Here is a 13,616-nt window from a genome sequence, read left to right on the forward strand (position 1 = left end):
TCGTTTCCCATGATGCCCCTGGGCGAGGTCCCTCTGATTAGTGCTGTAATCAAGGACACATTTCCACTGTGATCGAATGACACGCAGGTGCTCGGCCTGCTGTGACAGCTGATCTGGGGTCAGTCCTCCGAGGTGACGGCGGCAGACACAAGTCACATGATGACACAGCAGAGTCGTACAAATAAACAAGTACACAGCGATATTCATCCTCCATGATAATACTATAAACAATGTGTACTAATCAGTGGTGGAATAAGTACAAGTAAAAGGCCTGCATTCAAAATCATGCTTAAGTACGTATCAGCGAAATAATAAAATAGTCATTCTGTAAAATGTCTCCTGTGACATGAGATTGTTTCCATTTTACTTTTGTAGCTGCTCAAGGTGGAGCTACTTTTAAGTACTTTACATCCAGTTTGCTAGTTTAGTCCAGTGGTTCCCAACCGAGGGGTCAGGCCCCATCTAGTTTCAGCTCATAGACGTTTCTCTCATATTTGATTTTAATTGAAATATTGATAATTTGAACATCAACTGAAATGAAACCATGCGAGACATTTAGAGGGGAAATGTCTCTTTGGTGGAACTGATGAAGACTCAGACGTGAAACATGACAAGAGACACAACTACACACAAACCCCTCTTTAATAATGCATTATATTTTATACTCTTATCATATTATCATATTATGTAAAATCCAGAGTAACTAGTGCTGTCAGATAAATATAGTGAAGAAAAGGGGAAACATAAAGTAGAAGTTAACATTAAATTAAAATTCTGATATTAAAAAACACCAACAATAGTTCGGTTTGATATATTTCGGTGTTCGCTAAAAACGTTCCTTTATGCGGAGGATACCGGCAGCTTAACGACGACTCAAAGGAACGAAAACACACGAGAGCACCAGGTTTGTTTTTCTATTTTCTTTATTGTGTTGGTCTGCTCGTAACTTTAAAGAGAGTATATACACAAATTAGTACAACAAGAAGAGTTATCCAAAAGACAAATTACACATTCAAAAAAAAGACAGACAACCCTTGAGAAAACAGATTTTAACATAAGCGTGTGTCTAAACGCCCTGCTGTGAATTATATTTTCTCATTTCTATTCAATGCAAACTCATAATCAAAGCTTAAAAAGAGAAGCACGAATTCACACTCGTATTTTAAGATAATTTTCCAGTTAAGGAAGAACAGGTGCAGTGTATTAATAGCTACAGCAGACAAAATACAAAAAACAAAAAAAGTCTCCCTGGACTGATTCTGCTTCAACAACCAGGATGAGTGGTATAAAAGTCGCCTTTCTCTTGAAACTCAATATGTTTGTACTGAAAAGACGGCAAACTACATTTACCCTCGTCTACTGAAATACGTGTTCATGCTAATAATTGCATTTATTTTGATTAAAATAATTTACTATTTCATAATCGGATGACTTTTAACTAGTTATTTATGAAAACATTCCAAGAAGATCCCCGTACAGAAAAGTGGAAAAATACACAACTCTTTGCCTTTTTTTGTTTTGTTTGTTTTAAATCACAATCAATGAATAGCTTTACCAAACAGCTTCACATTTCACTCTTCTCAACCAGTCAAACTACCTGAAGTAAAGGACAGAAGAAAAAAAAGATGGGTTTTAAAAAAAACAAACAGATCTCACTGCACACCAGTGACTTTAAGAGCAGCTGTGAGGCGACGAGGACTCTTAAGGCTCACAGATCAGAGTTTCCACCACAAACTTGTTCTCGAAGTGACGAATCTTGTGGCAGTTCAGAGCTTCACGCTTCTGCATACCTGTAAGTCAAACAGAGGGATTTAGTGTACCGCTGAGGTCCCTGGTTAGATTCCCTGTGAAGCTCCACGGACAGCGAAGATTAAACTCAGCTTAAAGTATCAAGGTGTGTTCAGACTGTCGTTGTAGGTGCTACGAATTAGGCTTGCAAAGGCACGGGAAACTTCCTGAAATTTGGCCGGATGGATGGCTGGTATCCTTGCATTTGTTTTCTCCGCTTTACTGAACCCACACCTAACTGACTGTGAATGCGGGGTATGAACCCTCTGATATGTACAAGTATCACAGAAACACACATGGCCACATGCCTGAACGACACCAGAGTACGTTTGCGGGAGAAGCTTAATTTGTTAACTGTTACACTTAAAAGTAAAAGTCATTTTAATAAACTTAAATAAATAAAAAGGCTTGAATGGCTTTCTATTCCTACCCAGAATCCTGTCCCTGCGCTGCAGCTTGAAGGTGTCTTTGCCGCGGCAGAGGTTGTAGATGAAGTAGCCGAGCTGGTCGACGTGCTCCAGGCGCTCCGTCACAATCATCTCCTCGTGGAGCAGGTAAGACTGAGGCAGGTAGGTGCCGGCCTGGCCAGGGAGAGGACAAATAATAATAATAATGATTACATGATATCCACTAACACCTGCCAACCCTTAAATATACATTCTAAAAAGACTGGAAACAGGGAAACAGCGAGCCTGGCTCTGTCCAAAGGTATTGATCTCCTCATTTAACGCTGTATTCAGTCACCTTGACGTTGCTGAGCAGCTCCATTAAGTCTCTGGGGGGCATGACGATGGAGGTGTTGAGCGCGATGACGTAGCACTTGTTCAGACTCAGATCAAGGTAGGCGGTCAACCTCTGAAAACCAAGACAAACAGTTACAAACCAAGAAAACTAGTATTTATAAAAGTAGTATTTTATTTACCTTAATGGCCCTTCGATTTTTAATACAATGCAAGACACTTCCAGCTAATTTTTCACATTAAAAGTCTTCCAGCCTGCTTGTTATTGGTGGGTTTTTAATGTGAAAATCCACAGGAAGTGTTTCATTGACAGCTGCCATTATTTGAATACTGTGTTCTTTATGTGAAGTCTTACGAATGTAGCTGTAATCTCTCATACGGCGCCTTGTTACATTAACATTACAATATAATTTACATGACATCTGGTCTTCTGATGATCAATTAGTACATCAACAGAAATCATAATTCGCTATCAATCTTTCGAGTCGTTCGTGCTTCTTTAACAGGAAGCAGCAGAGCATCTGGAGTCTCACCCGCTGGAAGTCGTGCACGATGTCGGCCGGGTCTCCGTCACCGAACTCTGGGACGGGGACGCTGATGAGCTCCACCTGCTCCCTCTCCAGCACCCGGATCCTCTCCTCCATCTGCCGCAGGGGGAACTGGTTCGGCAGATCCACGCCAACCTACGAACCAGTTCAGCCAGTTAATTAACCGGCCCCACAACCAGTCACACAGGCGGTTAATGCCATTGTTCACTTTCTGAAAGAGCAGATTTCAACACCAACCACAAAAGGGTGGTGGAAGGAATGAAAGCGGGACGCAGTGTTCGCACGGTCGAACAAATCCGATTAATTGATAAATGATTAATTGGCAAATCCTTGCCACACTGCATTACATTCTTGCTAACATAGTGTGGAAATGAAGGAGAAACAATGAGAAGAAAAAAAAAAAAAAAAGAAGCGTCAACTGTACAACAAACAAAGTTAAAACTAACAACAACAACAGAGTGGTCCTTTTTGTGTAAAACTCAACATAAAGTACCAAAGCTCTGAGAGCACACAGATTTAAATGACTTTACTGCGAGTCCACTGCTGACCGAAGTTAATTAGTCAGTCAGTGACTTTGGTCATCAATCAATCAGTGACTCGGTCTGTAATGATTAATTAAGCTGCAGTGAAAAACACACTTCACGTCACACGTATTGAACACAAACATCAATGTCTGATAAGCAGCAGGAAGAGATACTAATGAAGTGATGCGTTGTACAGCTTCATACCTCCTCTTCCTCCTGGATCATGAAGTCTTCCTCGCGGTAGTTCACGCCGCACACAAACACCCGGCCTTCCTGCAGGGACGAGAGGAGGATGAAGAAATAGAGAATATGAGAAAACAGACAGAAAAATAGACAGAAATCAGAGAGTTATGTCTCTACTTTGAGCCTTATCACTACAGTAGATATGAATGCATGCCAATGTGTTGAATTAACACTGCCTCTTCTACTACATGAGACATTTCGTCTCCTCTCGCTCTGTGTGAGTGGTGTCCTTGAGTGCGTCTCCTAGGAGGCTCCTCTCTCCAGGTCTTCATGGTGGAGAAGAGGTCGTAGCACCAGGAGGTTTACTCGATGTCGTCCTGGATCAATGTTGTGTTTACATCATCTTTGTCTACCTCATATCATCATTCCGTTTCTCTACCTGACACCGCTTCCTTTTTACCGGTTGGATTCGTTATTTTGGAGGGTTCTTCCTCTGAATCAAGGGGTTGGAATGCTCTAGATTAGAAACCCCTTTGAGGCAGATTTTTTGATTTATGATTTTGGGCAAATAAAACTGACCATCTCGCAGGCGCTTGTGCGTCTAATGCACAACTATAAATCCATCTTAAGACTGACATTTGTTACCCCAAGAATAGAAAAGGTGTATCTGCATTTTTCATCCATCACAGCCTCGTGCGTCTGTAGATTCATAGTCGGGTTATATGCCACAAGTTAAAATCACCCGGACATAATAAAACTAACTAAAGGAGGAAATACTGTAAAGTTATAAAGTGTTGAACACAGCTAGATTCATTTATCCTCTCACAGCTGTATTTCCTGTGAAGTTTCTGTTTTGGCTGATTCCACTTTGCTGCAGTTATTAATCCCCAGGAATCGGTTTATCCTTCACGCTGCTTTAGAACCTGCCCAGGTGGGCGGCGTTAGCGCTTCTCATAAAAACAGCTCACTGCAGTTTGACTTGCTTCAACCTGTCGAGTTCGTCCATTCACATTTTCTCCAGAAATATGTGATTAACACGCCACGCTCGTGAGGTGGTTGTTGTGTTGGATCGTGGACTTTAACCCGAATAAAGACTATCAGATGATTTGTTTATTACTTTTATGTTATTGTGTTGTATTGCATACATTTGCTTGTGTGGCTGTTTGTTGTGAAACCTCTTCCGTTGAGTCTCCAGACTTTTAAGCAGCTAACTCCTCCTGGGCCTTTGCAAAACAACAAGTTCTAATCCGCCTTCAAACCTCCTTTGCCGATACTCTGATAATTGATCATCGTTTTAATTTACCTCTTCTTCCCACCCTTGTTGGGGCTGGTAGCTCACCTCCAGGAAGTAGTAGCGGTACAGGTATGCACCTCCAACCACCACTCCAGACAACATGAGGGCGAGACCCAAGCACATGCACCAGCACCAGGCGCGAGACTGGTGACGCATCGGCAGCGCCGCCTCCGCATCCTGCAGGAGAAGAAGAAGAACGAGGGTCATAAGACGTCATGAAGTCAGGGAATAGATAGGATCTCCTTCAACACATGATGAATATATACAGTAAGATCCTCCAGGGGCGAAAGAGAAAACACACTTGATTATGATCTTTCATTACTTGCTGGTACTTTCAATTTCCAATATTTCTACAATTCATCACCAGTGTATTTTCTGTACCCTTTGATTCAAAGTGTTTTATCTACATTTAACCATTACGACCCTGTCCCAAGCTGCTCACGACACGTTTTAATTCCTCAAACGCAAACTGCATGCAAGTTGCAGACCACATGCCCACATTAGCCTGGTTCCTGACCTCTGAGCTGCAGCCTACATCCCTTTTTTTTTGCCATTTAAACATTTTTGAAGAATAGCATCAAATGGGAACTAAAACCCCGCATCTCCAGTGGTGACTTCATGCTGTTTTTAGTGGCCGTCGTTAAAAAAGTCCAACCAATAAAGCCAATAAACCAATCGTGCTAGAGGAGCACCTCTTGGTTACGCAACTACTCCCTTGGTAAATATACAAGTATACGTGGAAGCGGAAAGACCGATATCCCATATGACAGTTCAAATAAAAAAAAAAAAGACAGATGCATGTGTGAATCTTTCAGTGTTTTATTTCCGCCTGAGTCATGGAGAACACCGAACACGAATCACTGTGTTGTGTGTTTGAGAGAAACTTGAGACTTTGAGCAGAGGGGAAAGCACGATTGTCAGTAAATATTCAACGGAGCAGAAGAAACCAGAGCTCATCGCCATCAGACCGCCATCAGCCGGTGGACTTTGGGCACGGCGGATAAAGAAGCAGCTTCCTCCAGAACAAGCCCCGACTCGTCTCCTGCTGCTACCGACACAAAACCTTTTTCAGACTCCGGGAGAAACCTGGTCTGAGGATTAACGGCCGGGAGCCATTGATGTGAGCGTTTGTGGAGCTGCTTCCTTCGACCACCATCACGTCTTCTTAAACTGATGTTATGCCTGAAAACACAACCTGTGGTTTCACTCACAGAAACGCCGACAAAAGCATTTTGCTGTTTATTGTCAACACACTGAAGTTTACTCAAGTGGTTCTCGTGAAGACTTCTGGTGTTTGAGATTGTTTTTGTTAAAGTATGAGTCACTGTAAGTTAGGGCGCTTTTACAAGTCACAGTCTGAAATAGACACTTGTGTTTAACTTTCTATTTTGTCTATTTAGTTCCCTTAGAAGTCCACAAAACGTCAAAAACAGAAGACACCATCACAGACTCGCAGAGCTCCTTTAAATGGCTGCTTTTGTCAGACCAACACTCCGAAACCAAAAACATATTAACGATTTATTCTGATATCAAACAGAGAAAAGCAGCAAAACCTCACATTTGAAAGAGACGATCAACTATAATGTTTCTGACATTATGTTTGTGCAGAATTGTCTTTGGTTTCCCACAATGCAACACTTCATAACACATGGAAACAAACAAACACCTCGAAAGAACAGCTTTACAAACGGTTTTTCAAAAGTTCTCCTTTTAAAAACGAGAGACCGTTGAGAAAAGAGGAACCGAAGAACGAGTGTTTGAGGAGAAGAAGTGAGGGTGAGCCCTTCAAAGAGGGATGTGCAGAGCGTGCCGTTAGATGTTGAGAGTGTGTGACCGACACTAGAAGGGAACATTTCCCCGAGGCTGTAAAGCTCCGGACATCTCTGCCGAGTGAACGTTTGTTGGAATCGCTCTCCTTCCCTTTGACTCCGAGGGAAAGAAAAGAGACGACCGCAGAGGAGGATGTTTGCATTTACTGCATGTCCTCCAGCAGACAGATGAGAACATCAAACAGTCGAGTTTAGAGACTTTCTGACGCTGAAGGCAGACACAAGAGTTGATAGTTTAAGAGATAAAACTGTATTTATTGTTATCTTCTCTTACTGTGTTTATTGTTATGCACAAAAACTCCAAAGGCAAGCCGGTGAGCTAAAAGATGAAATAATAGTCGCGGTGAGTTGGTATTCTGAACCCACAGTGAAGTGTTTTAGCGTCTCGTAAGTCTTTAAAGTCATTAATCTGTTACTCAATGATGAACACAGCGTAGCAGCTCAGTTTACTGAGAGTTCAACGGGTCATTCTGATGAATTTTAAGAGGCGAACTACTTCAATCTGTTGCACACACACACAGAATGTAAATGTTACAGTTAAAATATGTTTCAAAGAACAAGTGCGCTCTGGACTCTGCTGCAGCGATCTTCCTGTTTCACAACAGTCTGCTAAAGCTTCACCGACAGCAAGACCCAACAGGCCTTTAGACCGCCATTTCATAACTTCAACACACACACACACACACACACACACTCATTAACACAATCATGTGTCAACACAGTGAAGTATGTCAACTTCACACACACAGCAGGGACAACACGTACATGTACAACATGTACAGTCAGAAACTCGCTCACGGAGGACGAGGCTGCAGCTAAAGATTACTACTTATTCACATCGCCTGAAGCAACAGTACAAAACCCGAAAGATTATTATTTTACTATGGTGTGACAAAGAACTGCACCAAATCCTCACATGGGTTTTCCTATATAGTCGTATATATGGTAGTATATATAGTGCAGATGTTTTACGTGCAGGAACTGATTCCCATTCATTCAGCCTTTTGTATCTAAATAAATGTCAAAAACAAACAGATTCACTCCCTCTTTTGTTCTCCAAACTGTCTGTCCAACTCGTTTATGATGATTCGTCTCTACGTTGATGTCCACTGTTGGCACTTTTTGGTCTCATTTTGCTGCAGAACTCCCCGGTGTGGGTGTGCTGTGGTGAGGCTGGTTTATCTGGGCTGCATTCACATCACACACTCACGCTACTACAGGGATCAATGACCGTCTTTGTGTGTGATTGAGATGAACCAACTAGAAAAAACCCGAATTTAATAGGCTGGAACCAGTTTGGCATTTCTGCTCGAAAAATGTATAAAGAAACAACAACTACTAATCGATTAACTGATCAGCTGATCATTAATCGACCGACTTTTAGGAGAAATATGTCATGTTAACGTGATGTTATGTTATTATCCTACAGAAAAGTAATGACAAAGACATTTTTTCTACATTGTGTAAATACACGACTCTTCTCCGTGATCCTATACAAGGTTCGGTCCACGGCGAAATATCTGAAGCGGATCAGCCTGCCGTGTTGCGAGTGTCGCCTCACCTGAGAGCAGCTTGTGTTCCCGTCTCTGTGGAGACAGACAGGCGAGTATCAGTGTGAGACAGGCGAGTATCAGTGTCCGGGACTCAGCTCCAGTTTCCCTGAAACTCCATCCTCTGCTCGGAGCTGCATGCGGCCTCTGTGAAGACCGAGGAACTCGACACACCGAAGACCGTGTTCACAACTTAACTAGAAAAACCCCCTCTGTAGTTTAGATAAAGTTCAACCGAACATTTCCACGAATGATTGCAACGCCACACTGATGCGAGGAGTTACTTGGATTATCTTATTCAGATATCAGCGACATTACACACACGAAAAAAAACTGTATTCTCCAGTTATTAAAGTCCATGAAAACAATAAAAGAGAAACTAAAACTAAAGTGAAACTATAATCCAAAGCCAACTGTCCTCTTCCTCTTCCATTAAACCAGTTACACAACAAATGTAAAATGAGTGCATCACTAAAACAAAACTGCAAGACTTGTTTCAAGTAAAGCAGAACTAAACTAAATGGAGACATAACCAGAGCTGAAACTAACGATTATGAAATATCCAACGCGATATACGTCTTCTTTTGTGCAGCCAACAGTCTAAACCCCACAGATATTTCACCAACTGTCATAATGTGACGAAATAGGGCAGAAAATCCCCACGTTTAGGGAGCTGGAACCAGCAAATGTTTGGCATTTTTTAGTTTGAAAGAGGACCGACACGATTATTCGATAATCAAAATTGTTGCCGCAGCTTTCGACGAAACACATTCATCTCGTAGTTGCTGTAAATGTGGTTCTCTGCACTGGGTGAAGGGTCTCTGGAGGTTGTATATCTGTTGGTTAATCTTCTCTCTTCTTGAGTTTTAGCGCTCGGCGCCCCTGCAGGAGGCTGCTAAGTCTCTCCGGCTGAGTCTCCATCTGACCGATTAAACCGTAATCCTTCTCAAGTCGTCTGCATGCCTCAGACGACGATCGGAGGACACGCAAGGCCGAGAGCAGCAGCAAGTAGCTCAGGGAGAAATTTGGGCTGTAATCCTGTAATGTAGCCGCGTATGTACGATACCGCTGGAAGGTTTGGAATCTCCTACAACATAAGCTTGATCGGGTCCAGTTGATTGGGCTGAGAGGACTAAGATCTTTAATACATTAAGGTAGAAAGTCCTCTTCACAAAAACACGATATTTTCCTTCAAATGACTGTTCCTTCTCAAGTCCACCAGCCATCTTTATCCCTAAAAAGAATGCAACTGATGCAGTTTGGTTGTAATTTTTGGGTTTGTACCAAATGACCCAAAGTGCAGCCAGCAAACTGAAGTAAAGTAAAGCTGTGAGATTCACATGGAGAAGCTCTCTGGTAGCCAGAGATGTAAATAGATGTAAATCATTTCCATGAATGAATCGCCTGTTAACTGCTGCAAGATGAAGAACAACATCAAGTATGAAAGATGGCTGCCTGCAACTAATGCCTGTTATTCTAATGTATTCATTTGGTCTATGAAACGTCACAATTTCTCTCCGTCACTTCCTGAATCCAAAAGTGAAAAGTTTGTCCGACCAAGAGTCCAAATTTCTTAGTCCTTATTTGACTATTACGCAAGACAAAGAAGAACAGCAATTCCTCACAATTTAGAAGCTGGAACGTTGCATTTTAAAGCATTTAGGATCGACTGATTGATTAATTGATTTATCATTTCACAAAACCCTGTTAAACCCTGCAGCGATGGTGCACCAGCTACCCAAAGAACACCTGTAGCAGGGAAACAAAGTAGAGGTGAAAAGGGAATACATGCATACTCTGTTTACTAAATGAGAGATCTCATTGTTGCTTCAGGGCCTGGAGAAGATTCACTCCCACCACCATGTCTGTTTGAGATCTGCACACAGTGAATCCTTTGGCACACTGTGGACTCATTCCGTCATCACAAAACAGGAGCACACAGTAGGTGTGTGTTACCTGCCGACACACGTCCACAAAGTCACAGACTGCACAGTCATTGAATACTTCAAAAACGCACAACTTTCACTGTAAAAGCCAACAGTAATTTATGACTTTTATGTGCTCGTCTGGTTTTCCCACATGCACGCTCTTAAGCCGCACATATAAAAATAATTCCCTCTCACACATCATCAGCAGAGCAACAGCGAGGTCAGCAGCAGCCAACAAGTCTTAATAAAGCTTCGTTCCTGCATCCACAGACCACGGTCTCCGAGTATATCCGGCTGCAGTACCTCAGATCCTATAAAACCACTTTTATAGTTCAGACTCTCTCGCCGTCAGCAACAAAACGCTGTTTACTCAGCTGGCTTCAATTAACAAACTCAAAGTTGTGTCAATCAGTGCGTTGTTGTGGAAGAAATACAAAACAAACGTTAAGTACAGCTTAACAAATGCACGCTGTTGTTAAGATAAAAGCAGGTGACTTGTGATGGAAACTTGATTAACCTGGATTCACACGCTGCTGCTGCTGCTGCTGGTGTGATGTTTACTACACAGAGCTGACAGCAGAGTGTGACGTGTTAATGTGCTGGAAGATAATCTCAGGTGAGCTGCCTGGAGGTTATTTTAAGTGTCGTCTATAAGCAGAGAAACCGAGGCCCGATCACCACAAACTCAAGTAACGTCTGTTCGATTGTACAACTTATAAAAGATAAATCAATCAATAACTTTATTAATATATCAATTAAAATAACAGCTATTCAAATGGGAGCATTTGCTGCATTTTCAATCACAGTTATTACTATTTTAAGACCCTTTTGGGCAAAAGACAAAGTGAAGATTGGGAGAGTTTTTAAAACATCGGCTGACCGGTCCGTCCTGGTTCTAATGGAGCAGATCACCGTAAAGACTGGATCTATAAACCAGCAGAATCAGCACAAAGACACAGCGGGAAGCTCATTGTTCATTTGCACAAAAGTCAAACTGTGTTTGCAGCCGATAAGCAGATAAGATGCTGATTAACTGTAACGATGCTCTGGATTAATTAGACACAAACAGACCTGATGTTGTACATGTTGAGCGCTACTACCTCCATCTAAAGACACACTTCTTAACGCCTGAAGACTTCAGGAACCTGATGACAAACTAAGTGATTAAATATAACAAAAGTGTTTCCATTGTTTTGCCACTTTATACTTCTACTCCACTACGTCTCAAAGGGAAATAACTTGTTTCCTTACTTAAAATATCAAATGGAGGATTTATACTTTAACTGAGTATTTAAATACTGTAGCACGGATACTTTTACTTGAATTAAGTATCAGAGTATTTCTGTTTTTTTTTTAAGCGAGCTGGAACTTAATGTTCGACAGGAAGAAAGCTGCTTCCCTTTCTGAACCAGCACCACGTCTCTCTCAGGGAGAGGCTGAACTCAGCACGCTCAGCAGAAATGTTAAGCTCGGTCTATTTTTTTGTTGCTGTAAACGTCTCGGCGTTTTCTGAATCTGCTGCGTTTGCAGCCAGAAGAACAACATTAAGCCCCTTGTTGTCACAATAGAAGTCAGTCATACTGAAACCAACCCAGACCACCACTACAGTCTGCAGGGCTTAATAACCACACAGGAAGACAGCAGAGTTATGCACAACATCAACTAAAAGAAACACAGCCTCTGCATGTATGATGTCTACAGCTCTTTAGATTCATATTTATGACTCTACAGAAAAATTGTCTTTTGCTGAAACTTCCTCAGAAAGCCTTAAACAGAAACAGCTTCTTTCACAACAGGGTGGAGATGGAAGGAGTCGCACGAAAGGGTTTAACTAGACTTTATACCAGAGAGAGAGAGAGAGAGAGAGAGAGAGAGAGAGAGAGAGAGAGAGAGAGAGAGAGAGAGAGAACTAAAACATCTTACAAAACGTTGAGATTCACAGCAGCTGTTTTTTTTGTTTTGACTCAAAATTGTCACATTTTTGCAGCGATTGCAACCTAAAATTTGTCTTTTCCTGACGTTTCCAAAGCAATTAAATCCCGGAAAACAACTTTCACAACTTCTCTAGGATTCCTGTGAAAAGGGCAACTTGTGACAGGAAGCTTTGTCTTTGTCTGTAACAGGCAGATGATGAAAAACTCTTCATTTGCATGAGCCTGATATTAGCAGGAGATCAGATAAAGTTACCTGTTGCAGCTAAAATATTCATGGGTGTTTTGCTTGATGGGACATTTCATTTCATAAGCTTGTCTGCTTTCTATTTTGTAAGAGTGAAGCACTTTAGTGCCACAAGATAAAAGGTTCTGTTTTTTTCTTTATGATGAAGAGATCAGATATAATGAGACTGAGGAACTAAAGGGAAACATGAGAGCAAATCCAACCAAAAGGACAGAAAGAAAAAGGTGTTTGACCCTCTTTAAAAGAAACATTTAAATTACTATTCTTCACTTTTTGATTACTTCAATTAATTTTCTTAACACATGTTGAGTTCTTTGAGTTTTCTCACTAAAAACAAATAACTGTGTACCAATGATGCCTTTTAACCACCATCTAACAAGGATGTTTTCTCGAATTACCACACAAATTAAAAAACGATGCTGCAATTATTTTGCCACAAATAGAAGAGAAAAAAAATAGAAAAATGTGGGAATTACGGTAATAAATTTAATTATTTAAAATGTCAGTAGACAAGTCAGACCGTCAAACACAAAAACTGTGTAATATTAAATATTATATTATGTTTTTCAAAGAATAAAAACATGAAGTGTTACATGAGGAAGTAACCTATATAACGTTACCATAACACGATTACGAAATCCTGTTAAATTATTGCATTTGTCTTTGTTTTTGAGTGTCTAACTTACAATAACGGTGAAATATAAATAGAGAACTTGGCTAAACTAACCCATTGTGTGTTTATATGAACTGCGCCTTCCTCCCTCGAGCTGGAAGCTCAGTTAGCCATTTTCTACTCACTTTGTCCTCCTCGGGAATGAGAGTTTCCGCGTCCTTTTTCACGTCTTTCTGAGCCAACGCGGAGCTAAAAGACACTTTCACCATCCTGGAAGTAAACCTGACGAACTCCGGGACGAAACAAGTACCACGAAAAAAGCTGTAAAAACACAGCAAAACAGAGAGAATTTGCTCCGAAGTAAAAGGAAGTCACACTTCTTCTCTCCCGGTGCCAAGTCTGATCTGTTGTGATAACGAAAGAGGGTCAAGCTAAGGCACA

The 13,616-nt window shown here is 41.4% G+C and overlaps 1 protein-coding gene across 2 annotated transcripts; it reads right to left on the reverse strand.

Annotated features, from left to right (window-relative positions):
* Positions 1 to 905: 905 nt before the first annotated feature.
* Positions 906 to 13,586, reverse strand: itm2bb (integral membrane protein 2Bb). 2 transcript variants are annotated; one of them, XM_076109871.1, is made up of 7 exons: positions 13,361 to 13,586; positions 5,123 to 5,254; positions 3,805 to 3,873; positions 3,062 to 3,211; positions 2,533 to 2,643; positions 2,219 to 2,369; positions 906 to 1,790 (listed from the first exon to the last, which is right to left on the reverse strand). In XM_076109871.1, exons 1-7 carry the CDS (start codon positions 13,442 to 13,444, stop codon positions 1,702 to 1,704), a joined length of 786 nt encoding a protein of 261 aa, XP_075965986.1. In that variant the 5' UTR covers positions 13,445 to 13,586; the 3' UTR covers positions 906 to 1,701. The 2 variants fall into 2 exon arrangements, with proteins under 2 accessions (XP_075965986.1, XP_075965978.1); XM_076109863.1 differs by having other exon boundaries at positions 5,087 to 5,254.
* Positions 13,587 to 13,616: the final 30 nt, after the last annotated feature.

The sequence above is a fragment of the Anarhichas minor genome, unplaced genomic scaffold, assembly GCF_050575085.1.
Source record: "Anarhichas minor isolate MPS153535 unplaced genomic scaffold, ASM5057508v1 ptg000004l, whole genome shotgun sequence".
In the NCBI taxonomy this organism is placed as follows: Eukaryota; Metazoa; Chordata; class Actinopteri; order Perciformes; family Anarhichadidae; genus Anarhichas; species Anarhichas minor.